Below are 22,328 nucleotides of genomic sequence, written 5' to 3'. Positions count from 1 at the left end.
AAAGGGTATAAACGGAAACCCTACTACTTTATACTACTTCGCTGTCCGTCCGTCTGTCACCAGGCTGTATCTCATGAACCATGATAGTTAGACAGTTGAAATTTTCACAGATTATGTATAACTGTAGTCGATATAATATATATATAACAAAAAATAGATCAGAATAAATATTTAAGGTGGCCCCATACAACAAATGTTTTTTTTTTTTGTCATTTTTTGCTAATCCTAATGAAGTTGTATAGATGGTACGGAACCCTTCGTGCGCGAGTCTGATTGGCACTTTGCTTAAGACAAGCTTTGACATGAAATATTGAGTCAAAGTCAAAATATCTTTATTCAATTTAGATTGTAACAAGCACTTATGAATGTCAAAAAATTTACCACCGGTTCGTAAAACCTCTGTTGAGAAGAGTCTGGCAATAAACCTAGGTATATTTTGTAAACAGATTTACAATCATATTTTAGTGATATCTATACATCACAAGTATTTAACACAACTACATATTTAAAACAGTTCTCAATTCGCTATTTGAGTAAGCACTCGCCAATGCGGATCGGAATTATTTCCAAATTTCCCTATCCATGATATAATCATTAATTTTAATAATACGCCTTATATATTAATGTCTTCTTGACAATAGATTTAAATTTTGTGTCTGTTTCTGAGTCTTGGGAAACTTCTATAACTTCATACGGCTTACCCGTTTTCGCCATATACATAGCCAGGTACCATTTCTTAGGTGTGTATAAAGAAAAGTGTATAGGGTGTTATTAAAACCCTGTACTATACTTTAAACCACATTAGGGCTACTAATTACTAATATGGTCCAAGTAGAAAAATACTGTGATTCGAAAAAAAAAGTTTTGTATGGAAGTGGAGTCGCAAGAAGACTTCTAATTTCGATGTTTTCCCACTTATATCGTATTAGTAATCAGTAGCCCTAATATGGGTTACAGTATAGTACAGGATTTTTTTTATCAACCTGTAGGTATATTGAAATTTACTGTTCTCATTTTAATTTACTGTTTTCTTTTTGTGGATGCTCAACTACCAAAATGCAATGTAATACTGCAATGTTATATTTCTAGCACGCGTACATGTAGGTATAGCCGAGGAAATTGAATCACGTACTGGTACTGGGGTGGAACCGTTGTACTACCAATGTTATGTTGACATCCCATACATTTGCCAAAGAAATCATAGCGAAATAGATCACGAAAAGGTTTCACATTGGATTTAGTTTCCATGACTGTCTATGAGAAATACGGCTATTGTGGTCTTGCCAAACCAAAACATGTTTTTTTTTATATATACTATCAAAATATGTGCTCGTAGAACAGTTTAAACGGTCCGCACGCAGCGACGGCTAGCGCGTACACTGAGGCAACTGCCAGTTACACTCGACTTCCCCGCCCCGCGACAATATCGGTGCCGCGTATAGTGGTGCATGTCGGTTGCCTCAGTATACGTTGTACCGATTAGCAAAACGGTGTTAGATGCATTCATATACGTCACTTTATTTCCAAAACTAATAGGAATATCCGTCCAAATTTTTGTGTGGTAGGTAAATAAGGAAATATTAATCACAAAAATGCAAAAAAACTAAAAATCAGAAATTTGTCACTTGTACCAGTATACGTAGGAGGTATCGTAATGAGGGTTATCGCAAATGAATTCGCCACTAGAGGCGCTAGTGTAGCGTGAGGTCTCCGAAATGTCAAATCTCATAGTTTTTGAGTGAGCTACGCGGGTTTATTTATAATTAGAAAAAAATTGAGAATATTTTGTAATATCTGAATTTAATTATGGCAAATATGCGTTCCGGGGCGATGAATGTCTGTGTTTTGAGACAATTTTGTGTCTCGGAAACCTTTGTCCTCCCTTTTTTTCGAACAAAACGGGGACTATGCAACACTGTGGCATGCTCGATATTTTTATGGTACGGTTTTAAGGTGTATTAAATATGATTTTAATCTAAACTTTGTTTTCACGCCGTATTAACAGACTTTGAAAGCCATACTTAAAAACCTCACGCAACAGTGCGCCATCTAGTGAGACAAAAAACGATAGCCCTCATTCATTCGAGATTGTCGATACGAGCTATCTCGAATTACGTATACGAATCTCGATTAACAATCTCATCAAAATAGAACTTAAAAAAAATAAGATAATCAATTACAAAAACGGGTTGAAATAACAAATTATGCACTTTAAAGAAAAAGAGAACTTATCCTTCGTTAGCTCAAAAAGCCACAATGATTGCGCTCCTCGAGAGCGACAAAGACTTGCAACGAGGAAAGTTTAGCTCTACTTTTAGTAAACATGACGCTGAGTGCCGATGGATCTCTATAGCCAGCAACCTCAACTCCCTTTACTTACTTACTTACTATGGGCTGCAGGAAAATGTTAAACTAAACTAAATATTAAAATTACTTTTTATCCCGATACTCTCGGGATCTTAAAATCTCGTAATCTTAACCGCTAGGACTAACATGAAATTTGTTAATTTTTTTTGGGTGTTTCTAGTAATTATCATGAGAATGTAGGAGTAGTTTACGTGTGCGGGTAAAGTCTTAAATTATATAGTACATTGTGTCTTAAGGGCGGTAAATAAGGAATTACGAACGAGAGTCTATTAGAAGCCGAAGTCGAAGACTGAGGGCTTTAATGAGTCGATGTTCGTAATTCTAGTACCGCCCGTGCGACATACAATGTTTTTCATCACATTTGCGAGTAAAATTTTATATTTCTAAAAGAAAAAATATAATTGTTCCAAATATTGGCGATACCTTAGGCTGCGCTCTTGGCAGCGCCGCCCTCCCCCTACCTCAGCATGTGCCTGAGCCGCGTGTGCATGTGGTCCTGCTGCTGCACCATGCGCAGCAGCGCGCGCGCGCGCTCCAGTACGGACACGGACTCTTTACCGACCTCGGGCTTCATGAAAAGAAAATTTGTACGCGCAGTGACTCATTTACCGACCACGGGTTTCATGACAAGCACATTAAGGTCGAGGGTTTTATTTGGGGGTTGCAACCAAGGTAGCCTGCATGTTACGACACTGTTTACGAGCAAGTGTGATGAAAAAGATTAAACAGGCTTCTAATTTGGAATGCCTAAAGTTTTCGGTCTAGTTACGCGCAGAAGTGCCGCTAGATGTCGCTAGGTGTCGGTGGCGCTAGATGGCGCTGTAGGCGGGACGTCGACCAATCTTGTGACGTCGCGGTCGCCTCACGTTTTTGTCTAGTGATCCCTTTGATTGTCCGCCGAGTGGACGCGTCGCAAATGGCAAGCGCTGAGGGACGCGCGCGCCAAGAGGAGAGAGAGGGGTGAGGGCAGGTACGAGTATGCAGATCTGATGAGCTACCCAGACAATGTTGACGAGGTAAGTGGTTATTATATTGTAATTTACAATGAAATAAATGAACGATAGACATACTAGCAACTTCCAACTTCCTTTCAATACAAGCTTCTTGCTGACCGTATCTGCTGTTATCCACTCCACAATACGTATTTGTACCACATTTCAAGTCAATCCGACCTCTAGAACTGGGTTGAATTCGACTTGTGAGATTAAAATAAAAGCTTGTAAATGATCAAACAAAAACTTACCTTCTGTTAACTAAACATTCGTTCGTCTATAAGCTTCTTCAACTTTGTCACTTCATTAATGTCTGCCAAGGAGCGTGTAAAAATATCTGACTCGTCTAGAGACGTATCAGATATTTCTGCAAACTTTGTTGTGCCAGATATTAGTGCTAGTGAATGTACGAGTTTATTTCCCGGTTTCAGTTAAGCGAACAATACATAGATGGAGACGGAGTCGAAGAGGATCCCGTCGCAGAAAACCCTCTCATGTACGTCAATTCAGCAGAGCTCGAGACGTCACAGACAGAAAAACCTAAGAAACAATTAAACAGCCAAAACATACACCAACGCAATATAAGACGCTTTCAGCACGGATTAGATCCGCCGAATCCGCAGCCGGAGTACGAATCCGATTCAGAAGCCGTCTTGGGGCAGTCAGTGGATGGGCACACGCATTTCTGCCTGTCACTGGCGCCGTTAATGCGCTCGCTGCCGTTACAACAGGTTGTAGGCGTTAGAATTAAGATATTACAGTTGTTGCGTGAGGCCATGGCGGTTAAATGCGTTTAATAAATTTGTTATATTTTTTACAATAAATTTTGCATTTATCATTAGCCTATAGCACTCTACTGCTGCACATAAGCCTCCCTCAATGAATGCCATTGCGCCCTGTCTTCGGCGCGACGGATCCAGCATCTACCGGCAGCCTATCGCAGATCGTCACTCCACCTGGCCGGAGGGCGTCCTAACTACGTTTGCCAAGACGCGGTCTTCATTTAAGAACTCGTTGTCGGTTCTTCGTCAGATATAACCAGCCTCCTGCCACTTCAACTTGCAAATTCTCTGAGCTATGTCGATGACCTTATTTGTATGTCGGATAGTCTCGTTGCGGATTTTATCTTTCAGAGAAGCAAATGATAAATTTGTTACTAAATAAAATACAAGTTTTCAAATTAACAATTTATTAAATAACTTATAAATAGTGCAGCTTGTGCATTGTTTTTTTAATTTGGTAACGCGTGATGTGTGGCTACAGCTTACGTCTTCAGTGACGCTTTAGAACTCGTCGTGGAACGGGTAGTGCGGGTGGTCGGTGCTGGAACAAATGATAACAATTTGAAGTACTTAAAGGCATAGATTAAGCATTGCCATACAGCGTGGTAATGCTGCCAGCCTTCTGGGCACCTTACCACCTGGCAGTGATTTTGGGCAGCTTTTTTATTTATAATTTTAGTTTGTATGTAGTTTTAGTTACCTTTATTTTGTTTTATATTATACAGGCATTACTTGCAAGCAACTTTAATAATATATATTATTAGGCAAAATGTTACCAGGGATGTACTTAAAGGCATAAAAGTCGTACAGTAAAAATAAACATTTTACCTATATATTTTTTTGGGTGCGCAGCAGTACAAAAGGGCTATGGCTGAGTGATCAACATGTCTCATAGGAGCAAGACACTGATATTATGCCACACAACCCAGAGGATCGATAGCAAAATATTAGTTACTGCTTAAAAGTAAATGCACATAAAAACTAGAAAATAAGACCAGCGCTGGGAATCGAACCCAGGTCCTCGGCATTCCGTGCCACGTGCTATACCGCTACACCACAGTTGGACCGCTGCATCTATATTTCAGTTTGTATTTTCGATATGGGTTTTACGAGATGAACGTAAAAGTAACAAAAAATTGGAGTTGAAATAAATAATACAAAAAGACTCCAAAAATCAATCTTAAATATAGGTACTTATACAAATAACCTATTGTTACTTATATAAAATAAATTAACTATCGTTAAAAAAAAACATAACTGATGAGGATATATTAATTATGCCTGTTTGACAAACACGACTTAGATATATTATGTTTTACAAACGAATCCATAACCATGGTTGCCAAAATGCTATAGTTTAGATTTAATATATAAATCTAAAAGAATCGGATTTGGCTAGGCAACCCATTAGCAATTTAAAAGTAAATATATTACGTTACGTTTAAATTTTGTAATTATCAAATAGAAGATGATTTACTATTTTTAATATCGGATCTTGGACTATCAGTGAACAAAATAATTTTCATCACACTTGCTCGTAAACAGTGTCGTAACGTGCAGGCTACCTTGGTTGCAACCCCCCAAATAAAACCCTAGACCTTAATGTGCTTGTCATGAAGCCCGTGGTCGGTAAATGAGTCATTGCCCGTACTAATTTTCATGCCATGAAGCCCAAGGTCGGTAAATGAGTTTGTTACTGCATGGTGTGCTGCTGCTCCGTGCGCGCGCTGCACACGCACGACATGCACATGCTGCGGACGGGCAGCGCGGCGGGGAGCTGGCACTGCCAAGAGCGCAATCAGCGGTATCGAATAATAAATATTAGTTTTCTCTTACAAATATACAATTTTACTCGCAAATGTGATGAAAAACATTGTATGTCGCACGGGCGGTACTAGAATTACGAACATCGACTCATTAAAGCCCTTAGTCTTCGACTTCGGGCTTCTAATAGACTCTCGTTCGTAATTCCTTATTTACCGCCTTCAAACACAATGTACTATAATTCTACAAAATTTATGCATAAAATTAGCGCATATTAGGCACTAGCGCAAACTCATGACAACGTCACTTCTCTTATATTTTGTCGCCATGACCAAAGAGTATTAGTACCTTTAAAAATCATGATATATTTATTAGTAACAAAATAACATGATATTTACATCGATAGTAACGATATAGCTATATTTCCAAAAATTTAAATGAAACAATATGATATTATGGAATTTAAGATGCTCAAAAAACTGTTTACGGTTTTGTGCTAGTGCTGCACTCTGACGGGAGAAAATTGCAGTAATATTCCCTATAAAAACTTGACTTATACTCACTCGCTCATAGAGCAGAGCCGGCCGTTGCACTCCAGCGCAGCGACGGCGGCGACATCTTCGGGCGCGAGCTTGAAGTCGAACACGTTGAAGTTCTGCTGGATGCGCGCCTTGGTGACGGACTTGGGAATCACGATCATGCCGCGATCGATCGCGTACCTGCAAGGATAAATAAAAAATAATCAATACATCTAGCCTAAAATTAAAACGCACTTGTATTTCAGTAACTTTTTCATATTAAATGTCGAGCTAAACTCAATTTCAAACATGTTATATTATCCGATAGACTATCAATTATATGAATGAGTCTCACGGTAGGTATACTCCATTTAATTTAAGGTTTGAAATAACGGTCAAATTGTAACACACGTTTCTCGGTATTTCGAACACAAATGGACTAAAAATACCTACGTGTAATTAGCGGTATTTATTATGTTTTTAATAAAGATGTTAACACAATTTTAAATACTTTTGTTCTTTCATTTAAAAACGTGTGCAAAGTTTACCGTTAAGTTTCAAACTTTAAAATAAATGGAGTTTAGTTTAATAATAAATAAATAATAAATAAATAAATATAAATATTACGGGACAATTCACACCAATTGACCTAGTCCCAAAGTAAGCCTAGCAAAGCTTGTGTTATGGGTACTAAGCAACGGATAAATATAATTATATAGATAGATACATACTTAAATACATAGTTAACTAACACCCAAGACCCGAACAAACATTCATATTTTTCATACAAATATCTGTCCCGACACGGGAATCGAACCCGGGACCTCAAGCTTCGTAGTCAGGCTCTCTAACCACTAGGCCATCTGGTCGTCTAAATGCTAAAAACTGTTTTCTGATGGCAATACGAATCCCCGAGGTCGTATTGTCTCACTTACGCACGGCTGCTCACGATCAAATTCACCATTTTTGACAATGAGGGTTTTCACAGAGGCGAAATATCGCTAGATGGCGTTAGTATCGTAAATACTAATACTTTGCAGGTGGTAGGACCTTGTGCAAGGTCCGCCCGGATTGCTACCACCATCTTGCTCGCTAATCCTGCCGTGAAGCAGCAGTGCTTACACTGTTGTGTTTCGGCGTGGAGAGTAAGACAGCCGGTGAAATTACTGGCACGTGAGGTATCCCATCTTAGGCCTCTAGGTTGGCAACGCGTCTGAAATACCCCTGGTGTTGCAGATGTTTATGGGCGGTGGTGATCTCTTACCATCAGGAGACCCATTTGCTCGTTTGCCATCCAGTCAAATAAAAATAATAATAATAATAATAACTAAATGAGCCAATCACAAGCAAACGTCAAACGGACCTCACGATACTAACGCCATCTAGCGATATTTCGCCTCTGTGAAAACCCTCATTGGATGAAAACGACTGTGCAAGCGGTGGCAGAGAGGTGCGGCGCGGCGCGGTGGCGGTAGCGGTTGTATTATTTGAGCTAACATGAAAGAGTCTGCATAGAATACCGCACAACTTTTATTTCCAGCGCGGTATTCTATGCGGACTCTTTCATGTTAGCTCGAATATTACAACCGGTACCGCCTCCGCTGTCAGTGCGTTTCAAGCTTTAGGCCACTTTTTGTCCTACATGTCCCGAAACATGCTGGATTAAGTTGCGAGTCATCGTGAATTTATTTCACTTTGGAATGGTTTTGTGTGGCTTAAGGATACAGTACCTGATGAGCAGCTGCGCGACAGTCTTGTTGTACCGGTCAGCTATGGCCTGGAGTCTCGGGTCCTGGAGCAGCTGGGGGTCGCCCGGCTTAGCCCAGGGCCGGTCGGGCGAGCCGAGCGGCGAGTACGCCGTCACCGCGATGTCGTGGGACTTGCAGAAGTCAAAGAGCTTCTGCTGGTTCAGGTACGGGTGGACTTCGATCTGGAAGGGTTTGAAACGGTCAAAACATACTTTATGGTCTTCCCATTCGTCACGAAGGTAGTGGAAGGTGGAAAAAAGACGCTCCGCTCAGCTGTTTCCACCAGAGATGTGCTGTTCGAGGATAGGTAAATGAAGCGTTTCTATTGGTCCATGAGAAACACAATCCTCGCAACACATCCTCACACATCTCTGGTTGAACCAACCTTAGGCAGTCCTAGTGGACTGACCTGGTTGACCGCACAGGCTTGATCTTGGTCACAACCAGCACGCGTTCGATCTCGCTCTTATTGAAATTGGAGACGCGCATGCTCCTGGTCAGCCCCAGCTCCACCAGCGACTCCATGGCGCACCAAGTTTCAACCAATCAAATCAGCCCACACCCACCCACTGCTGTAAAGGCCTCTTAATTTTCACGCCACTTTGCCCGGTCCTGTGCTAGTCTCATCCACAGTTTACCAACCGACTGCCAGATGTTATCCGACCAACGGGCCGGCGGTCTGCCCACCGTTCTTCGACCCAATCTTGTCCACCGCTCCGTATCTGCTTTTGACCACCTCTTGTCAGTGCGTCTCGCCAAGTGTCCCGCCCATCTCCACTTAAATCGTGTTACCCTCCTGCCCACATCCACAACTCCAGTCCGTTTCAGAATTGGAGATGTGGTCAAGAAGTGTGATGCCAAGTTTAATGTTCAAAATAGGTATAAGGACTGACCTGGTTGACTACAGGTTTGATCTTGGCCACAGCCAGCACCCGTTCGATCTGGCTCTTGTTGAAGTTGGAGATGCCGATGCTTTTGGCCAAGCCGAGCTCCACCAGCGACTCCATGGCGCACCAGGTGGCTACGTAGTCCACGTCGGAATACTGGGTCTTGCCGTCCTCTTGGGGGAATAGTTCGCCGTCTTCCTGCATACGAAATGTTATGTTAAATCTTTATCTCTTTACTCGCTCCCTCTTTATAAGCCGCCTTTGGCTGCGTTTCCACTTTCCACCAGTTATTTTCTAGGGGGGCCTGGTCTGGATTTTTGTGTAATGATATCAATAGCCCAACATCCTGGGGTGGGCACTGGACCATACTGGGGGTGGGCACGCCCCCCCCCCTCTATACAGGATGGAAAGTTGAGGCAGCAAGGGCAGCTACTAGATTTATTAACTTTGGACCTGTACTAACTTTTTAAGTGATGCCAATTGACATTCACAAATTTTTGATAAAAAGTACAGTCAGCGAGAAAATAACTTTTTTTTAATGCCAATCGGTTCCATTTCTATCAAGGATTGAAACACTCTCTGAGACCAACTAAGGTTAGAGTACTAGAACACCCACAAATCAAACTTTTTCCATACAGTTCGTAGGGTACTAAGTATTTGCAAAGTGAAACTTTCGCATGTTGTTTTTTTACGAATATGAATCCTTATGCTTAAAGAAACTTAAACAGTATGTAGACAACTAAAAACTGAACATTTTACATAAAGTTAGTGTCTTAACTCAGTATTGCTGCCCCGTCTCAACTTTCCACCCTGTATACGCCTATGCAGAGATGGGCGAGGATATGAGGCGAGGAATGTGTCTATCATGAACTAAAAGAAATGCTTTTATCTGCGTCGGCCTCGGTCCGCTCAATTGTTTCCATTAGAGCTTTGCTGTGCGAGGATGTAAATGAAACGTTTATTGGTTCATGAAAAACAAATTCCTCGCAACACATCTTCGGTGGAAACGCACACTAAGTCAAAATAACTGTTGAAAATAGAACACGTAGAAGTTTGGCAAACAATTTCATATTTGCGGCCTTTTCTGTTGAAACCCTTGGTCCGTGGGGTCCCGAAGCAAAAAAAACTATTTTTTTTTTAAAGAAGCCCGTTCGACTGGTGACCATAGGGCTGGCTCTTTCCTCGGTCAACGTATTGGCATTGCCATACAACGAGGAAACGCAGCCAGCCTTATGGGCACCCTGCCCAATAGCAACGACTTGGGTGATATTTGTAAATATACATTTTTAGAATCGGAGTAAGTTAGTTTAATTCTTTTTTATTTCTGTTAATTATTGTATATATTATTTTGTTTGTTTATAATTAATTTTTACGTAGAAGTTTCTAGTTATCTAGTTATTGGGTTTGACCCATGTGTGACCACATAACCTTCGATAATAGGGAATGTGGGCTATCGCGTATGAAATCGCCGCTAGAGGCGCTAGTGTAGCTTAAGATCTCTGAAATGTCAAAAAATGCCACTGTTTTTGGGTGAGCTCTGGTGAGCTACACGGGTTTATTTATAATTAGAATAATTTTGTGAATATTTTGCAATACCTGAATGTAATTATTTATGTATGGCAAATATGCGTTACGGGGCAAGGAAAGTCTGTGTTTTGAGACAGTTTTATCTTTCAGAAACCTTTCTCCTCCCTTTTTCCGAACAAAACGGGACTACGCAACACTGTGGCATGCTCGATATTTTTATGGTACGGTTTTAAGGTATAAAATATGATTTTAAATGCAAATTTTGTTTTCACGCCAGTAATAACAAACTATTACCACTATACTTTAGGTAGGACCTTTGTCTACAGTGGCGCCAACTGGTGAGCGCGAAAACGGTAGCGCCACAGATATAGATTACACTAGATAACGCAAACACCTCAATCTGTATGAAAATCAACAGTGTTACTTTTTTATATGTACTGTGACGTCTCAAGAGCGAATTAGCGATGTGAATTCCCCGATGGCCGCGCAAAATCGATTCAAATATGCCGTGGGGCTCGAGTCAGTCACTAGTCATGATTAGTCAGTTAGCGGTCAGTCTTTGTATGGGGCCAACCCCGACGTTTGGTCGGGGTTCGGACACGCGAATTAGATGCATTTGCGTCATCATCATCCCAGCCTATATACGTCCCACTGCTGGGCACAGGCCTCCTCTCAGAACAAGAGGGCTTGGGCCATAGTTCCCACGCGGGCCCAGTGCGGATTGGGAACATCACACGAACCATTGAATTGCTTCGCAGGTTTGTGCAGGTTTCCTCACGATGTTTTCCTTCACCGCAAAGCTCGTGGTAAATTTCAAATTGAATTCCGCACATGAATTTCGAAAAACTCAGAGGTGCGAGCCGGGGTTTGAACCCACGACCCTCTGCTTGAGAGGCGATAGGTCAAACCACTAGGCCACCACGGCATTTGCGTAATCTAGTGTAATTTATATCTGTGGGTAGCCCTCATTGAATTGTAAAGTTGTCCGCCTCCACGTACCTTGTAAGCTTGCGGCCAGTGTATCAGATACAGGTCCAGGTACTCCAGCCCCAGGTTTCGCAGCGAGGTCCTGGCGGCGCCCTCCACCAGGTCGGGCCGGTGGTGGGTGCACCACAGCTTCGACGTGATGAATAGGTCTTCCCTGGAACAACACTTACAGATAGATAGCGAATCAAGTCGAAATTGGGTCGGATTTGCCCCAACATTGCCTGATTCGATTTAGAGTCGATAACTAGCACCCTTCTAGGTTTTTTAACTTTTATCCCCCCGTAATAATGATTCCCGTGTAGATAAACGTTTAAAACCTATAAGAGTGCTAAGTTATCGACTGTAATTCGAATAAGACAATGTTGGGGCCAGAGGGCAAAGTTGAAGCAGTTTACGGCATCATTTTATTTTAATTTAAAAACAACATCAAAATCTACAGCTAATTCGGAAAAAAATTGTCTAGAAAATATTGGCGGTTAAAAAGTCCTTCACATAACTTATGTACCTAGGCGTTACCTAAGATCGATATTATGTACAGTCAAGGAAATTAATTTACTTCCCAGGGTGGAACCTTTTCATAATTATTTTTGTCATGGATGTCTTAAGCAGATGTATGGAATGTCAATATGACATTAGTAGCACAAAGCTCCACCTTGGGTAGTGATTTAATTTCCTTGACTGTACACTCGCCAATCTATGATATAATAAGTGGCATGATCGCGACGTGTTTGAACAACTTCTGTGTTATCGGACGTGTTAAAAAAACAATGGAACGTAAATTACCGCAAGGTCGCCGTTATCAGCGAAGGTGTTAATAACTTCATGACCACAACGCCTGCCCCAAATTTGGCCACTATTTTAAACCACAACACACAAGGACATTTGCCTGCTGTTTCACCATCCACTTATTAAATTAATTGACGGATAAATGTGATGCCGTCTCTGTTTGTTTTCGAAAATACATACTGAGACCTGCGCTGCGCTGGGAATCGAACCCAGGTCCTCAGCAATCCGTGCTGCGTGCTATAACCCCTACACCACCGCTGGACAGGAATCTAGACACGAATTTTTCCTATGCATACATATCTCAGATTGCTTATTTCTACTACGCTACTTATGCAGCAGCACTCCTGTCCAGCGGTGGTGTAGGGGTTATAGCACGCAGCACGGATTGCTGAGGCGAGGGCCTGGGTTCGATTCCCAGCGCTGGTCTCTTTTTCTGGTTTTTCTGTGCATCCATGTCTCAATTTGTATTTTCGATATGGATTCACGGGATACCCGTATAAGTAACAAATTTGGAGTTGAAATAAAAAATACAAAAAGACTCCAAAAAACCAATCATAATCTGATTGTTTTGTTCGAATAGACGGAGACGGTATCACATTAATCCGGCAAATAAAATTAATTAATGGGTGGCGAAACAGCCCCAGATCTCTACGAGGTCTCTACCTTTAACACAGTATTATACCTACCTTGACCGTAATAAATAGCAACATGTCGGGTAAAAATATATCGTTTGTATTGAATAAAATACAACAACACACTTGGACAATTTACACAAACAATGTATAATCGAACACACTAAATAGGTATAAAAAAGTATGTAAAGATATTGTTTTACATTACTATAAATGCAGTTTTTCTGTCAAACTGATCTTTCCTTATCTCATAGTGTTAGAGTTTATACCGACCCATCTAAAAGAGTATTCTTTCAATAAAAAAATCCAATAAAGATACTAGATAAAACACTTATTTAATACGTCTCTCCTTTAAAAAAAAGTGATTATTTGCGCCCTAGGTTCTTGAAGGTTAATCTAGGGTTGTTTTTAATAAAAAATTGTAGTAGGTAGTTTTTTTTTTTTTTTTTTTTTAATGGCAAATTACAAGTTTGGATAGAACGAAGATTGTGCCAATGTCAAAGTGAGGCAACGGAGCGGAATTTAATCAAAAAATATTACGGAATTTTGATAGGAAAGTTTAGGATCAGGATCGGGTTTGGACGGAATAGTTATACGTAATAATGATTATTATTATTATTTTGTACCTTTCGGCGTCGAGACCCTTGGTCCGTGGGGCCCTGGCACTCTGAGTCTCTTCAAAGATCTATCAAAGAGACTCAGAGATACCACAGCAGACCGAAGAGCTGGCAGTTTCCTCGCTCAACGCATCAGTCTTGCGATCCAGCGGGGAAATGCTGCCAGCATCTTTGGTACCATGCCGCAGGGTCCATTTTTAGATTTAATATAGTTTTAGTTTATTTAATTTTATTGTACATAATATACCTTTTTTATAGTTGGACCTGTATTGTTCTGAAAATAAATATTTCTAATATGAGAGGCAGCATATTTATAGTAAGTAGGTAGAGTTAAAGATGTTTAATCATTGAGGTAAAATTACAATGGTAAACTAAGTATTTAAATATTCAGTAAATGCGTAACGAAACGACTTTAATATTCATATACCGACAGTTGTTTAAACAGTCAATATTGATGAGCTAAACCGTAGACGGATATTTACGAACTGGCAAACTAAAAGAAGTAGGTATAAAATAATACTTACCTAAGAACTAAAACGATTACTTTGTTCACCCGCGACTTTATGATAGTTATGTTTATGCCAGAAATGTGTGTTCATGCAGTTTCTCCACCCAGGATTACTTATTCTGTGACCCAGGGCCGCATTTAGGGAGGGTATTCGGGGTACAGGCTCCAACATAGAATCTTCCTACTTTTTTTTTATTCCGACGAGTACACTAGTAAACAACTTTTTCTTTGATTTTTTTTCGCTGGTTTACCTTTGCCTATAGTAATTTGTACAAACAATTTAGTAAATAATATATTAAATAGTTTTCGGGGTCCCCATTCCTCTGTTGCCCCAAGGTCTCCACACCTCTAAGTCTGACCCTGTCTCCATTTCCACAGTGTCACAGAATAGATAATAAGCTAATATAGCCTTTATTTACTCACCTAGCTGATCATACCTACTTCCCAGGTAGCCATGAACAAAAATAGTAGGCAAGGCTACCAAGGCAAGGCATTGCATTATCTATATTAAAAACTATCAGTTGGAATAAAAAATCGGGCAAGTGCGAGTCGGACTCGCGCACCGAGGGTTCCGTGATTTTTTTTTTTATTTGAGTTGATTGAATGAAAGGTAAATTGCGGTTTACGATTTATGACGTATTAAAAAAACTACTTAATAGATCTCGTTCAAACCAATTTTTGATGGAAGTCTGCATCATACATCATACACATACATATACACATACATCATACACACATCACATATTACACCATACATTTTTTTTAGTTTTATCATTCTCTTATTTTAGAAGTTACAGGGGGGGGGGGGGGGGGGGGCATATTTTATCACTTTGGAAGTGTCTCTCGCGCAAACTATTCAGTTTAGAAAAAAATGATATAAGAAACCTCAATATCATTTTCAAGACCTATCCATAGAAACCACGTATGGGTTTGATGAAAAAATTGGCTACGGAACCCTAAAAACCGTTTATCAAAAGAGTGAAGATATTCAAAACAAATTGACTAAAATTAGTTTTAATAAACACTTTTCGAGCAAATAGGCAAGCTGTCATAGGCGTGATTGTAAATAAATAATAGGTACATTATAACACCGTTGTTACGATATTACTTATTTACCAAAGCTTAAGTTATTTCTTATTTTAAGATTTTTTTTTCTTTTTTTTAGTTATTTGTTATTAGTTATAAGTTATTTCGTTTTTTTTTTAGTTTGAGCTGTCGGTATGCCTCCAACAAGATGGAGCGACGACGTGGTTAAGATCGCGGGATCGCGGTGGATGTGGGAAGCACAAGACCGGTCTGAGTGGAGAGCCTTGGGGGAGGCCTTGTCCAGCAGTGGACGTCTTTCGGCTGACATGATGATGATGATGATGAAGTTATTTCTTGATTTTCAACCCTCATTTGCGTTGTTAATAATATTTAATAAAAAAAATGTCTGTATAAGTATATCCCTGTGTTTTATGTACTGCTTGCTTGTGTTGGTGTGAAATAAAGAGTTATTGTATTATTTTATAGTCTGCTGCTGAACTCTGAACTGGTTATCAGATGCGTGATAGTCGATTTTCGCCGATGGAGGATGTGTTGCGAAGAATGAGCTTTATGCGACGCGGGGACGGTGACTCAACGAGGTCACGCAGTTTTGTCACCAAATTAGTTTTAAATATTTTTGCTTATAAATATGTATGTTTGTCTGTAAGGTATTTATTGTATGGGCCAAGTTGCCCGAAAATGCCCAAAATAAATGAATTTATTATTATTTTCCTTTAATATTTTTTTTTAAATATCACGGGACCATTCACACCAATTGACCTAGTCCCAAAGTAAGCTTGGCAAAGCTTGTGTTAGGGTACTAAGGAACGGATAAATATAATTATATAGATAGATACATACTTAAATACATATTAAACACCCAAGACCCGAGAACAAACATTCGTATTTTTCATACAAATATCTGCCTCGACACGGGAATCGAACCCGGGACCTCAAGCTTCGTAGGCAGGTTCTCTAACCACTAGGCCGTCTGGTCCTTTATTTATTTACATTCTTAGTTTAAGTTTTTACAATAATTTTATAGTAAAATACAAAATAGTACAAACAAAATAAAAATATTATAAAAACCTAACCTAGTTTACAACAACACATCCTCGCTCATTATTGGTGGAAACGCAGCTTTAGGCCAATTAGAGCAGGGTTCCTTAACTTTTTGCAGTCACGAACCACTTTCACAATTTAAACTCGTCCGCGGACCCCTGCTGTCATAAAATATTTTTGGAAAATTTCTAATAAATATGTTTACTGACCTACTGCGGACCCACGGTACACATGCTACGGACCCCCTAAGGGGTTTGTGGACCCCACTTTAACTTCCTTGGGTTCAAAGTGATAATACTAGTACAGTCAAGGGCAAATATATCGACACGGCCAAAGTTACAAAAATATATACACGACTTTATGTACTTAGCATTTTGGCCGTGTATACATATTTTTGTAACTTTAGCCGTGTCGATATCTTTGCCCTTAACTGTACATATTGTTAGCAATATAACTTATATCTTTTTTTCTCTGTATCATTCAAATTTACAAAAAAGTAAATTCAACTTTACATTTAGTTTTAAATTTCGATGTCATATTTTGTTGTTTGGTGGGCCGCAGGAGGTTAAGAAACCCTGAAGTAGGCACTTGTCCCACCGCCGACGATGAGCGAGAAGCGAGTAGAGCGAGTAACTAGAAACGAGTGGGCGAGCAGCGAGAAGCGAGTGTAGTTTTGTCGCTCGGCTGTAAGCGCGTGTTCGCGTGCGACGGGCGATTACTCGCTCCACTCGACTCGCTCGTGCGGGGCGTCCGCCAAGCTGACATCGCTGAGCGAGTATCTATCAGCATAATTATAGCTCTTGTCGCTGCGACAAAAGATGTAAGAGCGAGTTCTCGCCGACAGTGTGAACAGCCAGCGATTAACTATTAATATATGTGTCTCTTTTACTCACACAGGATCTTATATTTTTTGTTCGTTTCTTGAGCGAGAAAATAGTCGATAGCCAATCGTTTCCTCGCTGGCGGTGAGACAAGTGCCGTAGTGGAAAGATTGACGATGACAAAATGATGCTTACCTCTTAACAACACCTTCAGCGAACTTGGCGGCCAAGGCCTCCCCCACCTCTTTCTCGTTGCCGTAGATGTGGGCGCAGTCGATGTGGCGGTACCCAACGTCGATGGCGTCTTTGACAGCTTGCGTCACTTCGCCCGGCTTCGACTGAAACATATAATATAACCATAAATCAAACCACAGATATAGATTACACATTACAGTAGCAGTCCAGTAGATTACAGTAGATATAAAAAAGTGACACGGTTGTTTTTCATACAGATTGAGGTTATCTAGTGTAATCTATATCTGTCAATCAAACCATGCCTAGATTCTAGATTAAATTCTAGAGATAAGGAAAATAAGTTTTTGGTAAAAATTAAATTTTTAACCCGCGTCGAAAAAAGAGGGGTGTTGTTTGACCGCTATGTGTGTCTGTATGTCAGTGTGTCTGTCTGTGGTACCGTAGCTCTTAAACGGGTGAACCAATTTGAATGCGGTTTTTTTATTTGAAAGCATGGTTTTCAGCGATGGTTCTTAGACATGTTTTATCAAAATCGATTCATCTGAGCTTTTATTTGATACTTAATCACCACCATAAAACGAAACTGTTTTAAAATAAATAAATAAATATCACGGGACAATTCACACCAATTGACCTAGTCCCAAAGTAAGCTTAGCAAAGCTTGTGTTATGGGTACTAAGCAACGGATAAATATAATTATATAGATAGATACATGGAGAGACAACACATATGAAACACCCAAGACCCGAGAACAAACATTCGTATTTTTCATACAAATATCTGCCCCGACACGGGAATCGAACCCGGGGTTTTAGAAAGAACTTCGAGATATTCGCTTTAGCGACCTACTTTCCCGCCCCCCTTGTTTAAAGATACATACTATGCATCAGTTACCCTTTACCCTATTCATACAATTGCCCCCACAGCCCACAGGCTTAGATCATACATCGCCGATAGCCTGTGATTGCAAAATCAATAATTCGAAACGCCCTTTTCCAATAGCGGCCTGTAAGTATTTGTTCATTTTATATTTTATATCTATTGGTAATGTTGGCCTATTGATAATTTTAAGTAGGTACAGTCACCAGCACCAATATCTGATACAATAAGCGTGCATAAATATCTGATATGACTCTATTTCTAGGGCCGGAAGGACGTGTCAGATATTTTTCCACTGTGGCAGATATTAATGCTGGTGACTGTACCTAAAAAACCGGGCAAGTGCGAGTCGTACTCGCGCACCGAGGGCTCCGTTCACATTTATAGGTATGTAAGTAAACGGGAATCGTGTCTTGAAGATATTTCTCGCCTTTTCCGTGCACACATCCAGTTTATGTAGAGCCCTACTCTTAAGCAAAATGTACGCAGTGTAGGGTCAGATTAAATTTGACGTCGATATTTACAGACAGACATGAAAAAAAAACAAGATTTTCAGGCTTTTCTAGTTGGTTGTGTTAAGTATATTACCTCTTCGTACCAAATTTCAAGATCGAGTTCACGGGAAGTACCCTGTAGGTTTTAATTCCCTTGCGAGTTGCGAAAATTTGCGGAAATTTGCAGCATAAACGGCTGCATCGTTTGATTGCGTTGGCTTAGAAGTTTGATTTTTTCACAGCTCCAAGGGACAGTAGACCTCAGTATTTGATATAAATTTCAGCTTGATATCTCCACGCGTTCCCGAGAAAAGGGGTCTTGACAGACAGACAGACGGACAAAAGTGATCCTATAAGGGTTCCGTTGTTTCCTTTTGAGGTACGGAACCCTAAAACGCCCTAATACGGAACCCTACACCCTACACTGTACCTCCACTGTACTGTACGGGAAAATACTTGCTTATTTATTAAATCTAGATGTGCAGGTGACCTAAGTGTACCACTTCGCGAGGCCCCTAGGATTCTGCCGCAAACTCTGTGCCATCGCAATCCATAGTTCGACAACTCCTGAATATACAATAATGTTTGCTATTTTTAACCCCCGACCATCGACATTCCCCCGACGCGAAAAGAGGGGGTGTTATAAGTCTGTCTGTGTACCTTCTCGAGTCTTGGCTGTTTTAGAATGTATTTTTAGGGTGTTATCCGTTCTACTTAGTAGGTATCTAATCTACCCATAACACGGCATAACACTTAAAAACGGCTGAAGCGTAGCTCTTAAACGGATGGATCAATTTGAATGCGGTATTTTTTAATTGAAAGCAGGTTTTCTAGCGATGGTTCTTAGACATGTTTCATCACAATCGGTTCAGCCGTTTTTGAGATATTGAACTTTTAAGTGACAAAGTCGGAGTCCAACTTTTTGTTGGTTAGTTTGGTTTTCACGGGACACTTGACACCAGTCCTAAAGAAAGCAAATCCTTTCGACTGCCGTAATTTTATAAGTCATTTCATAATGTAATCATCCCAGCCTATATACGTCCCACTGCTGGGCACAGGCCTCCTCTCAGAACAAGAGGGCTGGGCCATAGTTCCCACGCGGCCCAGTGCGGATTGGGAACTTCATAATGTAATGTTTGTCATAATTTTTGTTAGTCATATTTTTTTTTTCCGTTGAAACCTGCTGAAATTTTTAATGGTCACGTCTCCTAAAAAAGAGATGTCAAATATTATGACTAAATTTTTTGAACTACATCGAAGGATCCATATCGACGAATAAATCCCTCGTGTTATGGGTAGATTAGATACTAAGTAGACAACGGATAACACCCTAAAAAATACATTCTAAACAGCCAAGACTCGAGAAACAAAAAATCGTATTTTTCATAGGTATAATCTGTCCCGTCTGGGAATCGAATCCGGGACCTCAACCTCCGTGTTCAAGGTCTCATCACTGGGCTACAATGGCTTCTTTAGTGGCTGCATCATTGAGTGTGGGAAATCACATAAATTACAATGTTTTTTTGTTTAAATTCAGCTGTTACCTAGATGCAACATGCAACGTAGGCACTTTTTAATTATTTATGTTTGAGACAAGTCACGCAAGTGATGTTTTACCCATTTTCAGTGTATACTTACTATACACCGTGTTATATTCTATTTCCGTTAACTTTAATTATTACTTACAGTTCAAATGAAGTTAATTTCTCTAAGACATACAGCCTACCTAACTTTTACTGTTTAAAGATAGTCAAGAGTTAAGACGTATTTTTTTTTTGCTTTTCCAACCGACGCTTTTTTAAAGAAATATTGTATGTTTGTCCGTCTTTCGTGTCGAAACGGAGCCACGGATCGACGTTATTTTTGGCATAGAGATAGTTTATGGGCCATAAAATGACATGGCTACTTTTTATCGCAGAATGCAACGCGCGATAACCAAATTTCACGCTGACGAAGCCGCGCACAAAAGCTAGTCGTACATAAAACACATGTTTTTTTTTGCCTCACCTTCCAAGTACCCAATCCAATAACCGGGCAAGTCTTCCCATTGTTAAAAATCACGGGTACACTGACAGCCATATTCACTATATTTATTAAATTTGCAACAATATTTAATCACCGGTACATGTAAAATAATACAATAATGGCGAGTTCCCACGTCGAGTTTCGGCAGGCGAATGGAGGGGCACCATGCGGCTGCTATTTATAGACACGAGGTATGTATGATTAGGTATTTGTCGGCGGTTCCACTAGCGCGACGCGAGGTTTTTTTTTTGAAATGAAATTGAATTTATTTGCATTAAGCGTGGGATTACATTGATGTTAGTTATTCGTGTTGTAGAACACACACTTAGCTATTTTAAAGCATGCAAAATTTATCGTCCAAATGTGAAGCTAAAATTACATAAACATGTCAGAGAATTAATAAAAACAATTACAATAATTTTGTAGGTGATTTGGGCCGTCGACTCAGGCAAAAAGGGGAGGACCCTCGCTCCGAGTCATTTCTGGTGCAAAGGCTGTCCATAGCTATCCACTTTGATGAACGATTACTGATGATCGAAGGCTATCCAACGAGGAAATGCCGCAAGCGTTATGGGCACCTTTGTGGCGGGAATGGCGAGGGGCGAGTTATTTGACTAGGTTATGGTTTTCTATTGTTATTATTATTATGAACATGAAACTACCGTGAGACTAACTTTAAAATTAAATATAATGACCCGGATAACTCACGTCTTAAATTAATTAATATTTTTTTTTATTAATTATTTAATTATAATTTAGACGTGAGTTATCCTGGTCATTATATTTAATATTATATTATCTTCTGAATAAATAATTAAAGTATTAGAACAAATATAACAATATATTATAAAAAAAAAACATATAATATTAGGTATTTTTACAGATTAAATTAAATAAAAAATAATAAGAAGAAGACAAAGAAAACTTACCTAAGAAACCTTAACTAAATATATCTATATGTTACTATAATAAATTACAATAATAATTATTAATATGTATGTGCGTATAGCGTGTAGGCATAAAAGGGACAAGTAAATCCACTCCGATCCTTTAGATTTAACTGCCCACTCCGGCGCGGACGCTTATGGTTGTCGACGTTTATTTTAGATTAATTTAATTACCTACCGGCAAATAAATGTAGTACGAAAGTTTACTTAAAATTTTCTAATGTCTGTGTCTAGAAAAACCAGACAGATTCTATGCCCTTACATTATAATTATTATAGCAATTTTTTTTTAATTCGCCGGAATGTATATTTACTACTCATAACGTGACCTCGAAATACTCAAGCGCGTCAGATTTTTATATAGACGGCTTAGGCTAATGTCCTAGTCGTCCTTAATTAAAATCTGACAATATATGATGGGAATTCATTTATCTGACAAGTTGAAAAAAATTGTTATAATGATATTTGTGTCCTTGTGAGCGTGCCGCGCGGCTTTTAACCACGTCAAATGGGTTCATTTCGGGTTAGCCACGCTACTAGGGTTCCGTAGCCAAAATGGCAGAAAGCACCCTATACTTTCGTCATGTCTGTCTGTCCGTCCGTCAAGCCCGCGGCTTTGCTGAAAGACTACCTAAATGAGGAATAAGTGAAAATTTTGGGTTGTATGTATTGTTTAATGCCAAATCAAATCATAAAAAATTCCAAAAGATAAAAAATACAATTTTTGTGTGGGTGGCTGGTATAAAAAATAGTTTACGTCCTATC

At 39.7% G+C, this 22,328-nt stretch overlaps 2 protein-coding genes across 2 annotated transcripts; one reads left to right on the top strand and one right to left on the bottom strand.

Moving 5' to 3' along the window:
* Positions 1 to 3,267: 3,267 nt before the first annotated feature.
* LOC141443147 (uncharacterized) lies at positions 3,268 to 4,156 on the top strand. Its single transcript, XM_074108357.1, has 2 exons — positions 3,268 to 3,383; positions 3,791 to 4,156. The coding sequence occupies exons 1-2, from the start codon at positions 3,357 to 3,359 to the stop codon at positions 4,154 to 4,156; spliced, it is 393 nt and encodes a 130-aa protein (XP_073964458.1). The 5' UTR covers positions 3,268 to 3,356.
* Positions 4,157 to 4,531: 375 nt separating this feature from the next.
* Positions 4,532 to 20,786, bottom strand: LOC141442782 (aldo-keto reductase 1B-like). Its single transcript, XM_074107896.1, has 7 exons — positions 20,600 to 20,786; positions 17,220 to 17,362; positions 11,585 to 11,726; positions 9,065 to 9,256; positions 8,154 to 8,353; positions 6,469 to 6,624; positions 4,532 to 4,682 (listed from the first exon to the last, which is right to left on the bottom strand). Exons 1-7 carry the CDS (start codon positions 20,669 to 20,671, stop codon positions 4,643 to 4,645), a joined length of 945 nt encoding a protein of 314 aa, XP_073963997.1. The 5' UTR covers positions 20,672 to 20,786; the 3' UTR covers positions 4,532 to 4,642.
* Positions 20,787 to 22,328: the final 1,542 nt, after the last annotated feature.

The sequence above is a fragment of the Choristoneura fumiferana genome, chromosome 26 (assembly GCF_025370935.1).
Source record: "Choristoneura fumiferana chromosome 26, NRCan_CFum_1, whole genome shotgun sequence".
Lineage (NCBI taxonomy): Eukaryota > Metazoa > Arthropoda > Insecta > Lepidoptera > Tortricidae > Choristoneura > Choristoneura fumiferana.
The sequence above is the reverse complement of the archived record's forward strand: the minus strand, read 5'-3'. Positions and strand labels throughout refer to the sequence as shown.

Bases quoted from the DNA above. Each gene is read 5' to 3' on its own strand.
- LOC141443147 (XM_074108357.1), top strand. From the start codon at position 3,357: ATGAGCTACCCAGACAATGTTGACGAG. The intron at 3,384-3,790 runs GTAAGTGGTTAT...TCCCGGTTTCAG, and splicing joins ACCCAGACAATGTTGACGAG to TTAAGCGAACAATACATAGA.
- LOC141442782 (XM_074107896.1), bottom strand. From the start codon at position 20,671: ATGGCTGTCAGTGTACCCGTGATTTTTAACAATGGGAAGACTTGCCCG. The intron at 11,727-17,219 runs GTAAGCATCATT...GTGTTGTTCCAG, and splicing joins GCTGAAGGTGTTGTTAAGAG to GGAAGACCTATTCATCACGT. The intron at 9,257-11,584 runs GTACGTGGAGGC...TTTCGTATGCAG, and splicing joins ACTGGCCGCAAGCTTACAAG to GAAGACGGCGAACTATTCCC.